The sequence below is a fragment of the Dromiciops gliroides genome, chromosome 6, assembly GCF_019393635.1.
Source record: "Dromiciops gliroides isolate mDroGli1 chromosome 6, mDroGli1.pri, whole genome shotgun sequence".
Taxonomy (NCBI): Eukaryota; Metazoa; Chordata; class Mammalia; order Microbiotheria; family Microbiotheriidae; genus Dromiciops; species Dromiciops gliroides.
This window is the reverse complement of record NC_057866.1, coordinates 168,498,182-168,518,045: the sequence shown is the minus strand read 5'-3', so window position 1 is coordinate 168,518,045 and position 19,864 is coordinate 168,498,182. Positions and strand designations below refer to the sequence as shown.

At 40.0% G+C, this 19,864-nt stretch overlaps 1 protein-coding gene across 1 annotated transcript in view; it reads right to left on the bottom strand.

Moving 5' to 3' along the window:
* MND1 (meiotic nuclear divisions 1) overlaps positions 1-14,855 on the bottom strand; it is a 119,373-nt gene extending 104,518 nt beyond the window's left edge. The window contains exons 1-2 of the mRNA XM_043972542.1: positions 14,751-14,855; positions 21-86 (exon numbers count right to left, since the gene is read on the bottom strand). Of these exons, the coding sequence (XP_043828477.1) occupies positions 21-86; positions 14,751-14,753 (69 nt within the window). The 5' untranslated portion in view covers positions 14,754-14,855. The remainder of the gene's footprint in view (positions 1-20; positions 87-14,750) is intronic.
* Between the last annotated feature and the right edge of the window lie 5,009 nt (positions 14,856-19,864).

Here is a 19,864-nt window from a genome sequence, read left to right as displayed (position 1 = left end):
TGTGAAGAAAATGTACTTACTGTCTCAAAAAAGATCTCCATCATACGAGTTCTCTTCTCTTCTGCACTCAGTCCCTTTTTCTTTGACTAAAGAGAGAGTATACACTTCATTTTAAAACAATCTGACAAGTAGCCTTTTCTGAAATTTTACACTTTTTCACACACATATATTAATAGGTATATAGAGCATTCCTCTCCTTGCCAGTTATGGTCAAGATTGATGACTCTGAGAGTTAATAAACTTTTTGTTTGTTTGTTTGTTTTGGTGGGGCAATTGGGGTTAAGTGACTTGCCCAGGGTCACACAGCTAGCAAGTGTCAAGTATCTCAGGCTGGATTTGAACTTAGGTCCTCCTGAATCCAGGGTCAGTGCCTTTTCCACTGTACCACCTAGCTGTCCCCAATCAATAAACTTTTAATCAATGCCTACTATGTGCCAGACACTGTGATAGATACAAAGAAAGGAAAAAGACAGTCCCTGCTTTCAAGGAAGTCAGTCTAGCAGGAGAGAGGCCATGTACACAACAATGTACAAACAAGATACGTGCAGGATAAATAGGAAATTAAATAAACAGAGAGAAGGTGTTAGCATTAAGAGGGATTGGAAAGGCTTCCTGTTGAAGGTGGGATTTTGTCTGGGACTCGAAGGAATCCAGGGAAGTCAGGAGGGAGAGGATTCTGGGAATGGAGGGAAGCCCATGAAAATGGCCCAAGTCAGGAGAAGCAGTGTCTTTATTCAAGAAACAGAAGAAAGAGCAGAATATGTAGGGGTGGGGGAAGATTGTAAAGTGTAAGAAGACTGGAAGGTGATGAAGGGCTTTGATTGTCAAAAGAGGATTTTATATTTGACCCTGGAGGTGATAGGGAGCCACTGGAGTTCATCTGGTAGAGGGATGATATGGTCAAACCCTTTGCTTTAGGAAGGTCACTTTGGCAGGTGAATAGAAGATGGACTGGAATGAAGAGAAGCATGTGGCTGGTAGACCACTCAATAGGCTACTGCCACAGCCTATTCATGAAGGTCTGTATCAGGGTGGTGGTAATAGAAGAAGAGAAAAGGTGGTATATCCTAGAGATGTTGCAAAGGTAAAAATCAGTAGGTCTTGGCAACAGATTGGATACAGGGAATGAGAGGTGGCATATAGCTTTCAAACCTGGATAACTGGAAGGATGGGCACTCTCAAAAGCAATAGGAAAATTAGGAAATGGGGGGAATTTATGGGCAAAGATAAAGAGTTTGGTTTTAGACATGCTGATCTTAAGATACCTATAGGACATCCAGTTCCAGATGTCCAAAAGACAGAGCCAGTCTACTATAGACTCATCTTTTGAAGATCATTCTTCATAATCCAGTCAATTAATTTTCCATAGTGCAATTCTGACTATGTTATGGCCCTCCCCCATTCAAATTTCAGGGGCTCTCTGTTGTTACATTAAAAAATAGTAAGTATTAGTGACTCCATTTTGCCTTTATCCATCATTCTGTGAGCTAAATTTGATGGGCTTGTAAGTCATCTGAATTTGGAGAAGTCACAAGATTACTCCCCCTCCCAAAGGCCACCAGACTTAAAGACTTTCACAAAACTACTGCTCTCTCTCTCTCTCTCTCTCTCTCTCTCTCTCTCTCTCTCAAATCAGTGCCTCCCAATCCCCTCCACCAATCAGAATCCAGGTGTTTTAATACCTAATCCTGTTTTTCCTGTTTCTCACTCCCTCCAAATTGTATAATAACATTGCAGAAACCAATGGTCAAGGTCCTTGGCTTCCCAGAGCCTTGATCCCAGCTTGTTCTGCAGTGCTAAATAAATCCTTGTCCGGATGTAACTACTCAGTTTCTTTATTCCACCATAAATTATGGTGACCACGAAGGGATTGAGACTGCAAGTATCCATGTGACTATTGGTCCTTCCTAAAGGAACATCTTAATATGCTCTGGTGAGACTTCTATCAATGGCCCATCCCAAACTACATCCACATGGTTACTTCCGTAGAGGTGAAGGGTCCCCTGATGAAGGTACCATGGAAGTGGGCTCTAGGAAAGTTCTTACTGGCCTGAAAACATGGGAAGCTTCCCACTTAGAAGGGGGTAACTAAAGATATGGCTCTAAGAAGGCCTCAACAGAGGCATAATGGAAGGAGCAGGAGATGATGACCATAGCACTTTTAAGAAACCACTTTGTAGGGAAAAATCAGAGAAGGGCAGAGTTTCAAAACAGCTCTCCTAGTTAACAATAACATCAAACACAGATTACACTGATTTTTAAAATTAGACTTTCAGTGGGAGATATGAAGGAAAAACTTGATTAGCAAGTACATCTATGTGTCTGCCTTATTGTTTTATCTATATTTTGTGTCTTAGTAAATCAAAATAACTTCTTCCTGTGTCCAGATCAGCCAAAGGAAAAAAAGAGCAAAAAGTGACAACTTTTTCTGAGGAACTTTCACCAAAGTCTTCAGATAGTGTCTGTCTGTCTCTTTCAATCTTAACAAGTTGAGGAGACAGACAAGAGACACAGATAAGAAGGAAGGGAATCTCTGTTCCCAGTCTGCAGGAATTTATGACATTGTAAACTGATTAGAGACTAAATTTGTGACTGAAACTTTTCTACTGTGCATTTCCAAATTATGGTTTGAATGTTTCTATAAATGTTTTGGGGCATACTCTGTAGAATTTATTTTAAGGGAAAATAAGGATAAAACTCTGCAAAAGTTACATGGAAATAGCACTTAGATCTTTTATCACTCTTTCCTTGAAAAATGACAGATTTATTCTTTTAGTACAAGAAAGGAAGGTGATTTCATTGATTAGAGAAAAAAATGGATTTGCAGTTTAAATTTAAGAACTACTTATTATTAACTCTTTCTTGTCTCTGAAGAGGGAAAAGTTTGTTTAAATCAGGGAGCAGCTTAAAAGTAAACAAAATTTAATCTGGTTTGTGTTACCACTGTATTTTTTCTGTGAATGATAGAACTTAATTGTTTAGGTAAACTAGAAGCAAAGTCACCAAAAGATAGTGGAATAGACCATACATTTATAAGCTTTTAAGAACCCCCTAGGCAACAGTCTCACAATTAATTGGTTTTGTATAATAAAAACTTGTGCTAAATTGTAAAGAAAAAATTCAGTGAAGATTAGTTTTATAGAGACTCTGGATATTATTGGGAAATAAGGACTAAAGGAATTAAGCCACATAGGATTAGGTTAACCCAAAAGGAATTGATTTGGCTCACTGGGTGATTTTAAAGTAAAAGAAAGAAAAGTTATGGGAAGGAGGAAGTGCCACCACAATTTTTTTCTTCTTTGAACATAAAGTAATTAAAAACAGCAGTCCTGAAGTTTGAAATTCCAGCAGCTGGTGGCCCTTGGGGAAATTGAGATTTAAATGTTAATGGTGGCAGCTAGATGGCACTGTGGATAGAGCACGGGCCCTGGAGTCAGGAGTACCTGAGTTCAAATCCAGCCTCAGACACTTAATACCTAACTAGCTGTGTGACCCGGGCAAGTCACTTAACCCCAATTGCCTCACTAAAAAAAAAAATAATAATAATGGTAGTGATTAAAAATCTAGGTTTGATTTGGTTGAAATTTTGTTGAAACTAAAGCATAAAGTAGTCTCATTTACAGTGAGATATATACTATTAGGATAATTGTGGTAAAGAACTCAATGCAAAAATCTGTATGACATTAAACAAGTTGCTTCACCTCTGTTTACTTTAGTTTCCTAATCTGTAAAGGGGATAATAATAATTGTAGTCACCTCCCAGGGTTGTTGTGAGGATCACATGGTTATAAAGGGCTTAGCACAGAGCCTGGCCTTCAGTAAGCACTATATAAATGTTAATTATTATTATTATTATTGTTGTTGTTATTGTTATTGGTTTTTTTTTCTTTTTTCTTTTCTTTCTTTTTTTTTCAGGGCAATGAGGGTTAAGTGACTTGCCCAGGGCCACACAGCTAGTAAGTGTCAAGTGTCTGAGACTGGATTTGAATTCAGATCCTTCTGAATCAAGGGCCTGTGCTTTATCCATTGCGCCACCTAGCTATCCCTGTTATTGTTATTGTTATTAAATGCAATTACTCCATACTGGATTACTCTATACTGGGTTTAGATGTGACTGGCATAGAATGGCAAGAGTGATAACATGAATAATTGTCTATGTAAGATAATTTGGAAAAGCATTCAACTGAAATGATGCCACTATAATCCTGTTTTTCACTCCCTCCAAATCCTATATTAACTGTGTAGCAATCAATGATCAAGATCCTTGGCTACCCAAAGTCTTGGGCCCAGTTTATTTCTGCAACTCTTAAAGGATTAAAGAAATCCTTGTCTGTATGTAACTACTCCTTTTTTTATTCCACAGTAACACTCTTACCTCCATGATTAAACAAACTCCTTTGTTCCGCACTTAAAGCCTGTCACAAGCTGCCCCCTTCCTACCTTTCCAATCTTTTTTCTACACATCACTCTTCTTCGACCTTGATATTACTGGGGATGGCCTCGCCATACTGGCCTACTCCCTATTCTCCACTCAGAATACTCTCTCTTCCATCTCTGTGCCTTTTCAATGGCACGGTCTAGAATGTATTCCTTCCTTACTTCTCTTTCTTGGAATGTCTGCATTCATGCAAGACTTACCTCAAGGGGGCAGCTAGGTGGCGCAGTGGATAATGTACCAGCCCTGGAGTCAGGAGGACCTGAGTTCAAATCTGGCCTCAGACACTTGACACTTACTAGCTGTGTGACCCTGGGCAAGTCACTTAACCCTCATTGCCCCGCAAAAAACAAAAACAGAAAAGAAAAAAGAAGACTCACCTGAAGTACCATTTCTACATCAAAGTCTTTTTTAATTACTCTGGCTGCATGCCCTCCCATCTAAACTTTAGATTAATTTTGCATATAACATATATACACACACACACATAACGTGTAATATATATATATATATATATATATATATATATATATATATATATTACTTTCCACATTAAAGAATAAGCTCCTTGAGAGCACTATCTTGTCATTGTACCACCAATACCTAGCATGAGATCTGGCATATAGTGGTCATGTAATAAAAGGCTGCTGACTTATTATAAGGAAATACAATTAATCAGAAAAATTAACTTCGAGGTCAATCATCTACATTTTTTCTGGTTTTGTATTATTAATAAGTATCATTTATTGTTACAAAACAGATGAAAAACTATAAAAATATTTATTACATTAAAAAAAACATAGATGGGCAACAGGCCTGTCATAGGGCCCATAAACAGTTGCTGGGTATAGTGGTATATACCTGTAATAAGGAAAGAAAGAAATAAAGGAAGGAAGGAGGGAAAGAGGGAAGGGAGAAAGGAGGGAGGGAGGAAAGAAAGGAAAGGAAATAAATGTTATGCCTATCAAGGGCAGACCTGATTCAGGCTAGTCTGTTCAGGTTTGATACTGGAATTAACTGAGGCACTAAAAGGTCATTCGACAGTTAATAAAAGCAGATTAGCTATAGCATAGAATAGATATTCAAAAAAGATGCTCCAACACTTGTCTATAGAAGACAATGCTCTCCTCATCTCCATTTGGAAACATATCATCATCAGGCAAGAATTTCCAAGTCTTGGGCACCCACCAAGTCTGATGGGCCTTAACTCCATATAGGTGGGCCTTTTTCTGCTCTTAGATAACCAGGAAGCCATGTCGATATGGGCAGAGGTTACCAGGAAGCATAAAGAGAAAGGCATAGCCTTGGACTTGGGCCCTGGGCCAACTGAGTCTCAGGGGCAGCTTTTTTGACTTTCAGGGGAAAATGGGTATCCTTGTAGGGTAGTGGTCCTATCACAAGACCACAGTAACTCTTGGAGACCAACTATGAAGACGCTTAGTATGATTTGCATCAGTGAAGGGAGTACTAACACTTAAGGAAAAATAGGTCTTTGATGTATTGAAGTGTAATAAGAATATGCAGAAAAATTCAGTAACTAAGTAAAAATTAATTGATTTATTTAGTGCATCCTAAATGCCAGGCTCAAAAAGCTTATATTCTATTAGGGAAGATAACATGTACATAAATAGATACAAAATGGATATATAATGAATACAAGGTAATTTTTTTTGGAGAGGAAGATGCTTGCTTGTGGGTACAGCTCTGGAGGGCAGAGCAAAAAAAGTTTTCCCAAAGCCCCTATTTAAAGAGGACTCACAGTGCAGCCATTTCTAGCAGCTGGACTTGTTAGAGTCTAATCCACCATCATCAAGTAGCCTCAAAGTGTACCTTCTCTCCTCCATGCCCCATTTCAGTTTCCCTTTGTGTGTTGTCTTCCCCCATTAGATCGGAAGCTATTTGAGGGCAGGGGCTCTTTTTTTCTCTCATTTGCATCCCTAGCACTTAGTGCAGTGCTGACACATAGTAGGTACTTAACAGCTGTTTATTGATTTGAGGGGAATATCAGGAAAGGCTTCATGTGTTAGGTCGAATTTAACCTGAGTAACCTGAGAAAAAAAACAAGGGAGATTAAGAAGTAGTGTTAGGGAGGCAGCATATTTCAGGCATGAAGACACAAGATGGAATAGTCTATGTAACAGCAAGAAGGCCACTCTGGTTGGATAATCCATAAGTAATAAGGATAGAAAGGTAAATTGGGAGCAGGTTGTGAAGGGCCTTAAATGACAAGGAAGAATTTATGTTTGATCCAGAAGGCAACAGAGAACCAGTGGAATTTAGGCAATAAGGAGGTGTCATTTTTTGGGGGGGGTGTGAGGCAATTGGGGTTAAGTGACTTGCCCAGGGTCACACAGCTAGTAAGTGTTAAGTGTCTGAGGCCTGATTTGAACTCAGGTCCTCCTGAATCCAGGACCGGTGTTCTATCCACTGCGCCACCTAGCTGCCCCAGTGCCATTTTTTAAAATGAAAATAATGTTGATTGTAAAATCACAACAAAATCAGAAGAAACAAAATAAATGATGAGAACCTACTACATATAACCATATACTAAGAAAACTGAGAACACAAAAGAAATAGAGGAATACAAATATTATACCTTCAAAAGTATAAAATACTCAAACTAACAGAAGACCAAATAGGGATCTTAAATAATCTAATCTTAAAAAGGAAACAGAATTAATTGTAAAGGAACTAAAGGAAAGAAATTCTTGTCCTGATGAGAATTCATTATATCAAATTTTTAAAGCTTAATTAGTAACTATACTATACAAATTATTCTCAAAAATCAAAAAAGCATTCTACCATAATCTTTTTATGAGACAAATTAGTTCTAATACTTAAAGCATGGAAGAATAAAGCACAGAACTATGTACTAATATCATTAATGAATATTTGATTAAATTAAAAAAAAATAAAATTCTATCAAACAGTATATGGAGACTTAACAAAGAACTGATCCATTATGACCAAGGTAGATTTAAACCAGGGATGCAAGTATGGTTCAACATTAGCAAAATAATTAACAAAATCATATTAAAAACAAAACATCAAAAATTACATGATTATCTCAAAAGATGTAGAAAAAGCTTTTGACAAGGTACAACATTCATTTGAACTAACAAAAAATCCTACAAAATCTAGGCATAGAGACTTTGTTTTAATATCATAAAAAGCATTTATCTAAAACAAAACAAAATCCATACAAATTAAGGCTACAAGTAGAACCTTTCTCAATAAATACAAGAGCAAAGTAAAGACATTCATTTTTGTTATTATTTGATATAATTCTGGAAATGCTAGCAATAGCAATATGAGAAAGAAATTAAAGATGTAAAGATAGGTAAAGAGGAGTTGAAACTACTCCCATTTGCCAAAGACATGATATGATGGTTTACTTTAAAAACTCTACAGAATTAACAAAGATATTGATTCAGATAATTAGTAGCTTCAGGAAAGTTGTAGGCTACAAAATAAACCCCCCAAAATCAACAACATTTCTATATAACAACAAAAGCCAAGAAGCAATAATAGAAAGGTAAATGCTATCCAATTAACCATAAAATAATTGAGGATCAATCTATCAAAGCATGCAGGCACACACAAGAAACCAAAAGCCATTCCCTAATAGATATGATCAAACAATGTAAAAAAAAAAGTTCTCAAAAGAACAATTGCAAACTATTAACAAACATGAAAGAAAGTTCTAAATCGAGAAATGCAAATCAAGGCAATCCAGAGATTTCATTTCTCACCCTGCAAATTGGCAACAATGACAAAAGATGGGCACTAGTACATTGTCGGTGAAGTTGTGAATCAGTACAATCATTTTGGAAAGCAATTTGGAATCATGGAAATAAAATGACCAAATGTCCATTCCCTTATACTCTGAGACTCTACCACAAGGTTTATAACCTCAAATAAGCCATTGATAGGAAGAAAGTCTCCATATATATCAAAATATTTATAACAGCACTTTTTGTGAGAGCAGAGAACTGGAAACAATGTAGATGTTCATTGACTGGAGAATGGTTTAATACATTGTGGTACATGAATGTAATGGAACATTACTAAGCCTTAAGAAATAATGAATATGATCATTACAGAGAAGCATGGAAAGATCTCTAAGAATAAATGCAGAGCAAAGTAAGCAGAACCAAGAAAACAATATGCACAATGATTATTAACAATGTAAACAGAAAGAACCACAACAAATTTAAAATGTTCTAAAATTACAAAGTAAGCTTCAAAGAAGAAATATGAGAAGACACCTTCACCTAACGCCTTTGCAAAGATGGGAAATCCATAAATGTGTTACACCAACTATATTTTCAAATTATTTTCAATGTATTGATCAGTTATGCTAATTTTCCCCTCTTCCCCTTTATTTTTATTTCTTAAAAAAAAACATTACTTGGAGACATATGGAATGGCTCTCTGGAAGAAGGAAGGATGCTGAGGGTAATTATAATGATGTAAAAAAATAAAACAAAAAATTTTTAAAAAGAAAATATTTTTGACAGTTGTGCAGAGGATGGATTAGAGAGGCATGGTCAAATAGGATGCTTAGTATAGCAGTGCTGATGAAAGGTAAAAAGAGCTAGAATTAGGAAACAGGGGAGATCTGGAGAAAGAAACAAGATTCGCCAACTGATTGGACATGTAGGGTGAAGCACCTAGAAGGATGATGGTGCCCTCAACAGAAATAGGAAATTCAGAAAGATGGGTTTTTGGGGGGAAGGATAACGAGTTTCTGTTTTAGTCATGCCTGATTTGAGAAGCATATGGGATCTTCCAGTTTCACGTCCAGGAATTTGGTGATGAGAGAAAAGAGCTTGAGAGCTGGACATGTCAATCTGTGAGTGATCTGCATAGAGGTAATAACTTGTGGAAGCTTGATGAGGTCAACAAGTGAGAGGGCATAGAGAAGAGTACCCAAAATAGAGCCTTTGGGACGACCCTCATTTAGGAGGCATTCTATGGATGAGGGACAGCAAAGGAAACTGAGAAGACACAGCCAGACACGTAGGAGAACCAAAAGACAGACAATGTAACAAAAACTCAGAGAAGAAAGAATATCCAGGAGGAGAGAGACAGTGTCAACCCCTGAAGATCAATCAGAAATGAGAAAAAAATATTGGATTGGTAATTTAAAAAAAAATTCTTTAAAAAAAATATCAACTTTCACCCCATTTTATTGGTTTTTCTCCCTCTTAACCCCTAAACTGGGAAAAAAGAAAAAGAAAAACAAACACTTTAATAAACATTGATAGTCAAACAAGATAAATTCTCTAATTAGCCAAGTCCAAAAATCTATGTCTCATTCTGCATATTGAGTCTGTCACCTCTGTCAGGAGGTAGGTAGAATTCCAAGCTAGCAATTAAAATAGAACTGATAAGTCTGGAGAGAACAGTTTCAGTGATGAGGCCAGAAACCAGACTGACAAAAGTTGAGGCAACAATTATAGCTAGCTTTTTCTAATAATAAATGATCAATATAAAATCAATATAAAATGATACCAAGTGAATAACCTTCATTAAAAATCTCTCAAGGAGGCATAAAAGGCCAACTCATTTTACTTGTGAGAGGAAAAACTGTCTCTATAAAATAGAAATAGGGGCAAATGTGGCTGATGAGTAAGAAATGAAGGGGCACATTTTATTGAGACTTTCAAAGTTTCCTACTTGGATAATTTCTTTTAAAGGTGGCTTCATTTAAAAAATAAAATAAAATCAGGAACTCTGATAAATGAAGTTCCATCATAGGTTAAAGACTATCTAGGAACAACTCTATATACCATTAAATCTCAACGCAAGACTGAAACGTACAAAAGTTACAGAGATAACTTTTACTGTTCTTCATGTAAATATATGCTTAGCTTTAGGAAAAATGTTTCTATGACAACCCCTGCTACTTCAAATTAAACAGCCATTAATTAGCTCACAATCTGGTAAGCTTTGCCTAGATCAAAAATACACTAAGATGATTTAGAGTTTCATATTTCCAACCCCCACCATCATGAGAAAATATTTTAGAAAAAACAATCCCCATTCATCCTGTAATATCAGAGATAACAATCAAAACAGTTTTAATACTGGATTTAACTTCCATAAAGGCCTCAGGTGTGAGGAACAGACTTCTTCCCACCTCAAAGGAAAAGCAAAAGCTTTAAACCTGTGCTAGACAGAGTTGGGCTATCAGTTAACTCAGGACTATAACTACCAAATCACTAAGAAAGGGGAATAGTATCAACGTGCATTAGTGACAAATTTTTTTTAAGTTTATTTGAGCATGAGGGTGGTTCATTCACACCAATTTATTTATACCCAGGTGGCTGGGTTAGCCTAACCACAAAGAAGCCGTTATCAGTTAAAATTACATCTGGAGCATCAGTAATGTCACACCTAAGTACCCTGGGCTGCCTGTCTGCACCATAATTTCAGCTAAAATACTGACCAATCATTTTAAAAACAAAAGGCCTCAAATTACAGTTAATATGAACAATCTAAATAAATAGAATTTTAAAAATATTCAAGTGAAGTTCATTGGAAATAGTTTGATGGGTAGTAAGAATGCACAAGAAAACAGAATGAAGTTTGAAATTCTACCTGGGTTGAGTTGCTCTGCCCTGAACCCACCACTAACCCACTATGACAGGCACTATTTCTCTCTAAAAAAATAATCTCCTCAACAGGAAGCAAGCCAGAGAAGCAGCTTGGAAAGCGATAGGCTGGACTTATTATATACTTAAGAAGAAAAGAAAGCTATGCTTAATAGAAAATACAGTTTGTAACACAATCCTTTTTCTGTTCTAGGTATATGCAAAAAACAAATAAATAAAAATGGTATCTCCCCCCTCCCTCTCACAATAGAAGAGAATCAAGTGGTGGTTGACTTCTCCACTTTTGCTTTATGCTGGCTTAAATATTTCATAAATGCTTACAAAACACAAAAGCTACTAAATAAACAAAATAAATGCCATTCCTCCCTTTGCCCTTTTGAATGGTGAATTTTACTTGCTTGCTAATTCTTCAACAGTGTCCAGTCCATAGCTGGTTTTTCACCAGGGCGACTGCAGCCCCAGCCCACCATTTATTCCCTCAAAGATTATTTATTAAGCACCTACTATTTGCCAAGCACATTGCTAGGGAGAGTAAATTATTTTTAATAATAGTATTTGTGGGGCAGCTAGGTGGCGAAGTGGATGGAGCACCGGCCCTGGAGTCAGGAGGACCTGAGTTCAAATATGGCCTCAGACACTTGACACTTACCAGCTGTGTGATCCTGGGCAAGTCACTTAACCCCAACTGCCTCACCAAAAAGCCCCACAAAAAACAAACAAAAAAATAGTATTTGTAGGAAACTTTTGTAGTCCTTCATTATAGCAGTTACTCAGCACTTCTTCACCCTTCACACAACTACCAAGATAATCTCCTAACCCTCACGTCTCACCAAACCCCTTATCCCTGCTCAGAAAACCTCAGCATCTGGATAAAAGTACGAGTTCTTTAGCCTAGCATTTAAGTCCCCCTATTTTCTGGGGGGAAAAAAACATATGTGAGAATTTACATGAGTATCTGCCCTGATGTCCTAGGATGCACTTCTTTTTCTCTGCCTTTCAAGGACAGAAGATCAGGTATCCCCTCCACCTTTCAGTCTCTCCCATCTCCTTGTCCCCCCAAAAAAGTGCTCTCCCTCCTCAGTGTGTAATTTAAGATTCTAAATGTGGATTCTAATCTGTTCCCCCAGTTTGGGGGAAACTGACTAAAAATCACTGATAAAACGAGTTTAGGTTTTTAAGGGTTTATTGGAAAATAGAAAGAAAAAGATTGAGAACAGAATTCTAACAGCCTGGCATTCCTATCTTTCCTCAAATTTCCTGTGAAGTCCTCTGCCGCCATCAAGTCAGGAAGCCAAAAGGCCCCAGTGCTCTCTGCGCAGGCTCCCTTTCCTCCTTCCTGTCTCCTCCCAGACCATAGGAGGCTCCTCAAGTTGATTGGCTGGTAGCCTTGATAGACAGCACCCATGAGCAAACGTCATTTCCTGCCGCCAAGGAAAAGCCACAATGCCTCTGAGGCATTTTCCTCATGGTGGAGCTTTCCCACAGCAAGTCTCCAGTAGGTGGCGTCATTCCAATCATTACATCAGAAAGTTCCAAGGCAGGACTTTTTTTGTGTGTTTTGGATCCATGTGACCAGTCTAATGAAGCCTATAGACCCCTTCCTGGAATAGTTTTAAAAACTGATTACAATGAAATATAGCTATAAAAGTATTTTTAACAAGCAAGTTCATAGATCCTAAGTTCCTAGAGTATTTTGAGCAGATCTCTCCATTGCCCCATCCCACCCAATCTTGCATTATATGTATATGCAAACTATAGTCTTTTTCTTTTTTCTTGAGGCACTAGAGGTTAAATGACTTGTCCAGGATCACACAACTAAACTGAGCCTGGATTATCCTGACTCCAGGGCTGGTGCTCTATCCACTGAGCCACCTAGCAGCCCCTTTACCAGAAGGATAAATCAACAAACATTTATTAAGCACCTACTATGTGCTAACAGGTATGGTATGAGATTTTCCTTACCCCTTAGTTATAAGAGATTTAATATAGTTATAAGTGATTTAATTATTATAATAATCAGCATATTAACTGAAAATTTATGATTTATTATATTTAGATATCTTATTTTAATTGTATTAGTAGGTTAAGTTTCTATACTATTTTTAAGAAACCACAAGTGATATGCTTGACTCAAGGGGGTCATGCAGTTCACTAGTGATATGCTTGACTAGAAGGGGTCATGCAGCAGAATTATGACCCTGTTGCCACAAGAAGGATAAGAGTATTGGAAAATGCTGACATTTGTCACGTAGACAGTTTCAATATTTCCTAAGAAGATGCTTTAATTTTAGATACTTTTAATTAGTATGATATATACAAGCAGAGCATACAAGCTCTGCAAGAGTATAAAAACCCCTGGATTCTATGGCTTGGGGGTCTTTCAGGCCCAACCCCCGACTGACCAGCTTTATTGTGAGATAGGCTGTCCCTCAATAAGCCTATGTTCCACGGCTTGGAGATTCTGCTGTATCTTTTCCTTCCTCAGACTTAGAAATTTTTGCGACCATGGTGAACCAAAACACAATAAATGAAAAAAATACCTACCCTCAAGCTTACATTCTTAAATTTTTGTCCACTTCTGGAGTGTAAACTCCTTAAGAGCAAACCGTGTCCCTTTTCATCTTTGTATCTTTAGCATCTTGTACATAGCACATAGTAGATACTTTAATAAATATTTGTTGTGTCCAATTTTAAATGATTTAACTAATCCTTCCAAGTTTGCAAGTATTCAGTGGAACTTAAGAAAGCATGTTAAGTAAGGAGGTAGGAAAAACCATGTCGCCCTGGTATAAGGGCAAGGGGCCTGGCATTGTTAGGATAGATGTATTCAAATCCAGCATGTCTACACTTACTTGAGTCTTAATTTAATTATATGTAAAACGGAAGTGGCAGGCACTTAATAAAAGCTAGCTGACTAACTGTACGTAGCGCCTGGCAGTTTTGTTGTGAAAAACAAATGAGACAAAATACTGCCCAAAAAAGATTTTTTTGTGGCGGAGTGGGGGAAGACCAGGGGAAGAAGGTAGAGGAGAGGACGAAGGGAAAGGGAAGGACAGAGAGCAGAGGAAGAGGAATAGAAGGGGGCAAGAGGTGGAGCGGGGGAGAAGGAAATGAGGGAGGAAGGAGAGAGGGAGGAGGAAGAGCAAGGGATGGGGGAAGAGAAAGCAAGGAGGAGAAGATGGAGAGAAGGGGAAGGTAAAAGAAGGGGAGAGAGAGAGAGAGGGAAGGAGGAAGAGGACAATGAAGTAAGGCAGGGGGAGGAGGAAGGAGAATGAGGGAGAGGAAGTGGAGCAGGAGACGGGGAGAAGGGAGAGGAAGAGGAGGAAGAGAAGGAGAAGGAGAAGGAGAAGGAGGAGGAGGAGGAAGGGGAGGAGATAGAAGGGGGGGAGCAGCAGCAGGAGGAAGGGGAGGGGACAAGAGGGGAGCAGCGGGGCGGGGCCGCAGTAGGGGGAGGAAGGGGAGGGGATAGAGGGGAGGGCAGGGGCTGGGGTGGGGGTGGGGGTGGGGGGCGCCGCTGGAGCGGCCGCAGGAGCTGGGGGAGGGGGTGCGGCGGCTGCCGAAGGAGGCGGGGCAGAGGCTGGCGCAGAGAGGGGCCGGGAGAAGCTGGCGAGGAGCCGCAGCCCCGGGGGAGGCCCTCCCCGGGGGGCGCAGCTGGGAGCCATGCACGTGGCCCCGCTCCCCGCCGCGGCGCTTACCATGGCTCGGTGCAGGGGCGCTCCGGGCGGGAGAAGCGGCAGGCGGAGGCGGAGGCGCGGGTTTGATTTTGGCGCCGGCGCCGCCCTCACCCCCGCCGCGGAAACGCCCCGAGGAGGGCGGGGGGAGGCCCGGGACGGGGAGGAGCAGCGCCCCCTGGTGGCCTTCGGGCGAGAGAGCGAGCAAGGGGAGCCGGGGGAAGAGAGGAGGGGAGGGGCCCCTCCTCGCCTCTCCCGCTGCTCGGCCTGACCCCCGCCCCTTGGAATTGTCCTGGATCCTTGCATTGATCAGAATAGCGAAGTCTTCCGTAGTTCATTTTCGTTACCGTGTTGCTGTCACCTGGTTCCCCCTGCTGTTTTTCTTCTTTCCATCTCTCAGGTTAAACAGCCTCCAGTGTCAGCTGCCTTTCCTTATCTCTTTCATCTCTGTTACTTTTAAATGTCTCAAATCAGAACCTTAAATCAAACAGGACTCACCTTTCACTTAAGCTACAATACGACGCCCCCAATTTCACCAAAGATATCAATAGTCCTTCTAAAATTATGCCTGTTTCCAAATACGTATATTTAATTTCTTTAGTTATAAAAGAATTGAGGGGGGCAGCTGGGTGGCGCAGTGGATAGAGCACCAACCCAGGATTCAGGAAGGATCTGAGTTCAAATCCGACCTCAGACACTTAACATTTACTAGCTGTGTGACCCTGGGCAAGTCACTTAACCCCAATTGCCTCACCAAAACCAAAAAATAAAAAAAGAATTGAGGGACATAGTATTCTGTATTTACCCTTTGTCTCGAAGAGGACCGTGACATCGGGGTGATGTCTTGACTTCCAGTGAATTGGATTTAAGTGAGATAGAATTGTGCAAAGTCACCAACCTCACTCTCTGGTCCAGAGCCATCTGGGTCCAGTGACAAGATATATATCAGGACAATTAGAGATGGCCCCAGATATATTTATTTTATTTTGTTGGTGAGGCAATTGGGGTTAAGTGACTTGCCTAGGGTCACAAAGCTAGTAAGTGTTAAGTGTCTGAGGCTGGATTTGAACTCAGGTCCTCCTGACTCCAGGGCCGGTGCTCTATCCACTGTGCCACCTAGCTGCCCCGGCCCCAGATATTTTTAATGCAATTGGGGTTAAGAGACTTGTACAGGGTCACACAGCTAGTAGGTGTCTGAAGTGAGATTTGTATTCAGGTCCTTCCAACTTCAGGATCAGTGCTCTATCCAACTGCCCTGCTCTGTATTTTTTTTTTTTGGTGGGGCAATGAGGATCAAGTGACTTGCCCAGGGTCACACAGCTAGTAAGTGTCAAGTGTCTGAGGTCTGATTTGAATTCAGGTCTTCCTGAATCCAGGGTAGGTGCTTTATCCACTGGGTCACCTAGCTGCACCCCCTGCTCTGTATTTCTAAAGTCCTTAACAAGCCAAATGTCTGCCATGTTTTAGGTGTAGTATCCCTGCTGGGCCACCTCCCCAGAGAGTGGCTTATACTCTCAGTTTTCTTACTTCTTGTGATGGCTAGGTCAAGGACCAGTTCCCTACTCCTCTACACCACGCAAAATGACAAAACAACAACAAAAAAAGTACAACTACTTTCTCTGTAAATATGGGTGGGAAGATCTTCTACTAGGACAAAGAGGAATAACCACTCAACTACCTGAGTGACTTTCATTAAGCTTACTTCCAATCTTTGGTCCTGTTTCCTTATCTGTGAGAGTTTTGAAAGCCTTTGATAACCTGGCCCCTCCCTACCGTACAACCTACTCCTCTCTCTATGTAGTCTACAATCTAATCATTCTGGCTTTCTGGCCATGCCTCAGACAATACACTTTATCTCCCATGCCTAAAATTCTTTGCCTCCTTATTCCTTCTCTTGTCCTAGGCTTACTTTGAATTTTAGTTCAAATCCTACCTTCTACAAGATGGACCATTTTCCAGTCCTTAATATTAGCACCTTCCCTCATATGACCTGTAATTTGTCCTCTGTAAATCTTGTTTGTACACAGTTATTTGAATGTTTTCTTTCTCTTCTCCCCCATTAGATTGTGAGCTTCCTCATGAAGTCAGGGACTTTCTCCACCCTTTCTTTATATCCCTAGAGTTTAGCACAGTGCTTGCCACATTGTAAGTGCTTAATCAATGCTTGACTTGACATGCCTTGAATTAGATGAACTCTAAGATTTCTCCCAGCTTTAAATGATCCTATGAAAGAAACAATAACAATAATTGTTTATGAGAAACAAGCACAGTCTTAACTATGAAACATTTTAAAGTTTGCAAGGCACTTTACTTACATTATATAAGAGTTTGAACTTCACAACAACCCTGAAACGTAGGGAAGACAGGTGCGATTATCTTCATTTTACAGGTGAGTAACCTGAGGTTTACAGATGAATGTATGTGCCCGGTGTAAGAAGCAGCTAAACTGAGGCAGGCCCCCCAGTCTGGTGCAAAGCAGGAAGGCCTTTATTACGGTCTTGCAAGAAAGGGCACACACCTCAAAGAAGTTGTGCAAAGCATGCTTGTCTCATCGAGTTTATATAGGTCCCTAATTCAAGGATTCCTTACCCCCTTTTGCTGTTTATCTGGCTACTTCAGATGCACATTCTTCGAGACAGTTCCCCCCCCCCCCCCGCCCTCCCCCCCCACAACTGGACAGAGATTTCTCGATTCTCCTGTTATCTAACTTTAGATAACTACCTGCAAGCTCAGCAGGAAAAGGAAGGGAGTGGTGGGGAGGGGGAGAAGCCCCTGGGACTTGAACAATGAGGAGAATAAATTTAATTCTCTCACCTGGATTCTGTAGCTACTGTCAGTAGTGGGAATGAGACCCAGTTTTTCCTAATTCTAAGTTTAGCTCACTACCTACTATACAGCACTTCCCTGATATGAAAAGAGACCCAGGCTGTTAGTCTCTAGTAAAGTACTGTGACCTCATCATGGGATGGAGGTGATGCTGAGCTCTTAAAAGTCATGTGTGTCCAGGAAAGGGGAAGGACTCCAAACCCTGCCCGTGTATCTGTTTTCTGAGAACCAGCCCTAGCTAAGTTTAGAAAGGCATTTTATTAGGGCTCTCTGCAAGATGAATTTTTTTTAGCCCTGAAGCTCATAAAAGGCAAATGGACTGTCATTCTGATGAAGGGAGAACTTCCTTCCTCTAAGGAAATTATAGAGCTTTGAAGTTGGGAGGTTGAACTTTGCACCTGGGGGCAAAGGGAATGGTGTCTGCTATGATATAATTAATTTTCGATGTGATTGGTGACATCATTTATTCACTAATTCGTTCCATAAATTACAATATATTTGTTGTCTATAAAAGAGCAGCTAGGTGGTACAGTGGATAGAGCGCTGGACCTGGATTCAGGAAGACCTGAGTTCAAATTTGACCTCAAACACTTAGTAGCTGTGTGACCCTGGGCAAGTCACTTAACCCTGTTTGTCTCAGTTTCCACATCTGTCAAATGAGCTGGAGAAGAGAATGGCAAATCACTCCAGTATCATTGCCAAGGAAATCCCAAATAGGGTCACAAAGAGTTGGCCAGGACTGAAACAACTGAACAACATTGTCTACAAAACAAAACAATTGATGAACACTGATTTTTAATTAAGTATTATGAAACATAGAAAATATGTATCTATATTAGCATGGAACAAGTTGATGTTTCCAAAATCCTAGAGCACTGTATTTGTATTCTGAAGACCTGCTCTCCAGCTCTAGATACCTACTTTAGGGAAGTTACTTGTCCTATCCTGGCCTCAGTTTCCTTCTTTATTATATGCAAACCCACAGACCCTGAGGCCTAAGTGTTGTGAGAGTTAGGGATTGGTGTCTTTAAAGCAGTAGATTTAGAGTGGTATCCTGGATCACCAGAAGGGCATAACTTGATGAGCAGATCAATCGATCTTTCTTTCTTTTTTTGGTAGGGCAATGAGGGTTAAGTGACTTGCCCAGGGTCACACAACTGGTAAGTGTCAAGTGTCTGAGGTCATATTTGAACTCAGGTTCTCCTGAATCCAAGGCAGCTGCTTTATCCACTGCGCCACCTAGCTGCCGCCCTGAGCAGATAGATCTTTCCAAGCAAAGGACTACATTATCTTTCTTCACTTTGTGTTGATTATTACAAGACTAACAAAACTGCAGCACTTTTGTTATTTGGTTGGCTATTTTTTCTTTATCCTTCATTCAAGGTTATTATGAACATATAAATATTATTTGGAAATTACTTTAAGGGGAGCCCCGGCCTGACAGAAACTCCTATCCCTCTCCCCAAAATCATTTGTAACCTGAATAAAAGTGACTGACAGAATGCAGGGTGAAGCTTATTTCTCCCACAGATAAAATGGGGGATGGGTTAATAAATAATTTCTGAGGTCCCCTTCATCTCTAAACCCTTTGATCTATTCTTTGAAGAAAAAAATTATTTATATTTCAAAAGGTCCTCCCTTAAGAAGGGTGAAGCCTCATTTCTTCATAATGTATACTGTTGCCTTGTATCCTACATGCCTAGAGGCCAGGAATCTCTGATGGCAAATGTCCAGATTTGCTGGTTGAAGCAACCAAATTGGGCCAGAGTTTTGAACTGCAATGTTGGGAAATCTATGATATGCCCAACTTTTTTCGAGGTGTGGATTTCCTTGAAGATGTAGGATTTCACCAAAGTTTGGTAGTGCTTGGAACTCTTAATTTTGGGTTCCCAATCAATTCCATACAAAACAGTTGAGAATCAGAAGTCTCAGAGAGAGAACCAGCAATTTTTACACACAAAGCCAGTGGCAAAAAAATATACCCTTAGTTCAACTGAGAAATGGGCAGGATTCAGAACATTGAAAAGCTGCTGCTTGGCAGGACAGTGGGAGGGTCAAGCAGGGTGGGCTGAGTAGGGAAAGAATTCCCCTAGTAGGGTGAGGCCATGGCAGCTGAGGGGAGGAATGAGATTTGGAAGCCATTTGCCAGCTTCTTATTTTAACTAATTAGTGTTGCTAAACTCAGTTGTTTATGCTGCTGAAGTACTGAAAATACCCAGTGTCCCTCTAAATGTTGGCACCCTAGAGAAAAAGTCTCTCAGTTGTCTTGCCCTAATTATATCTCAAAGGGTACCTCACTGGGTCTCAGTGTC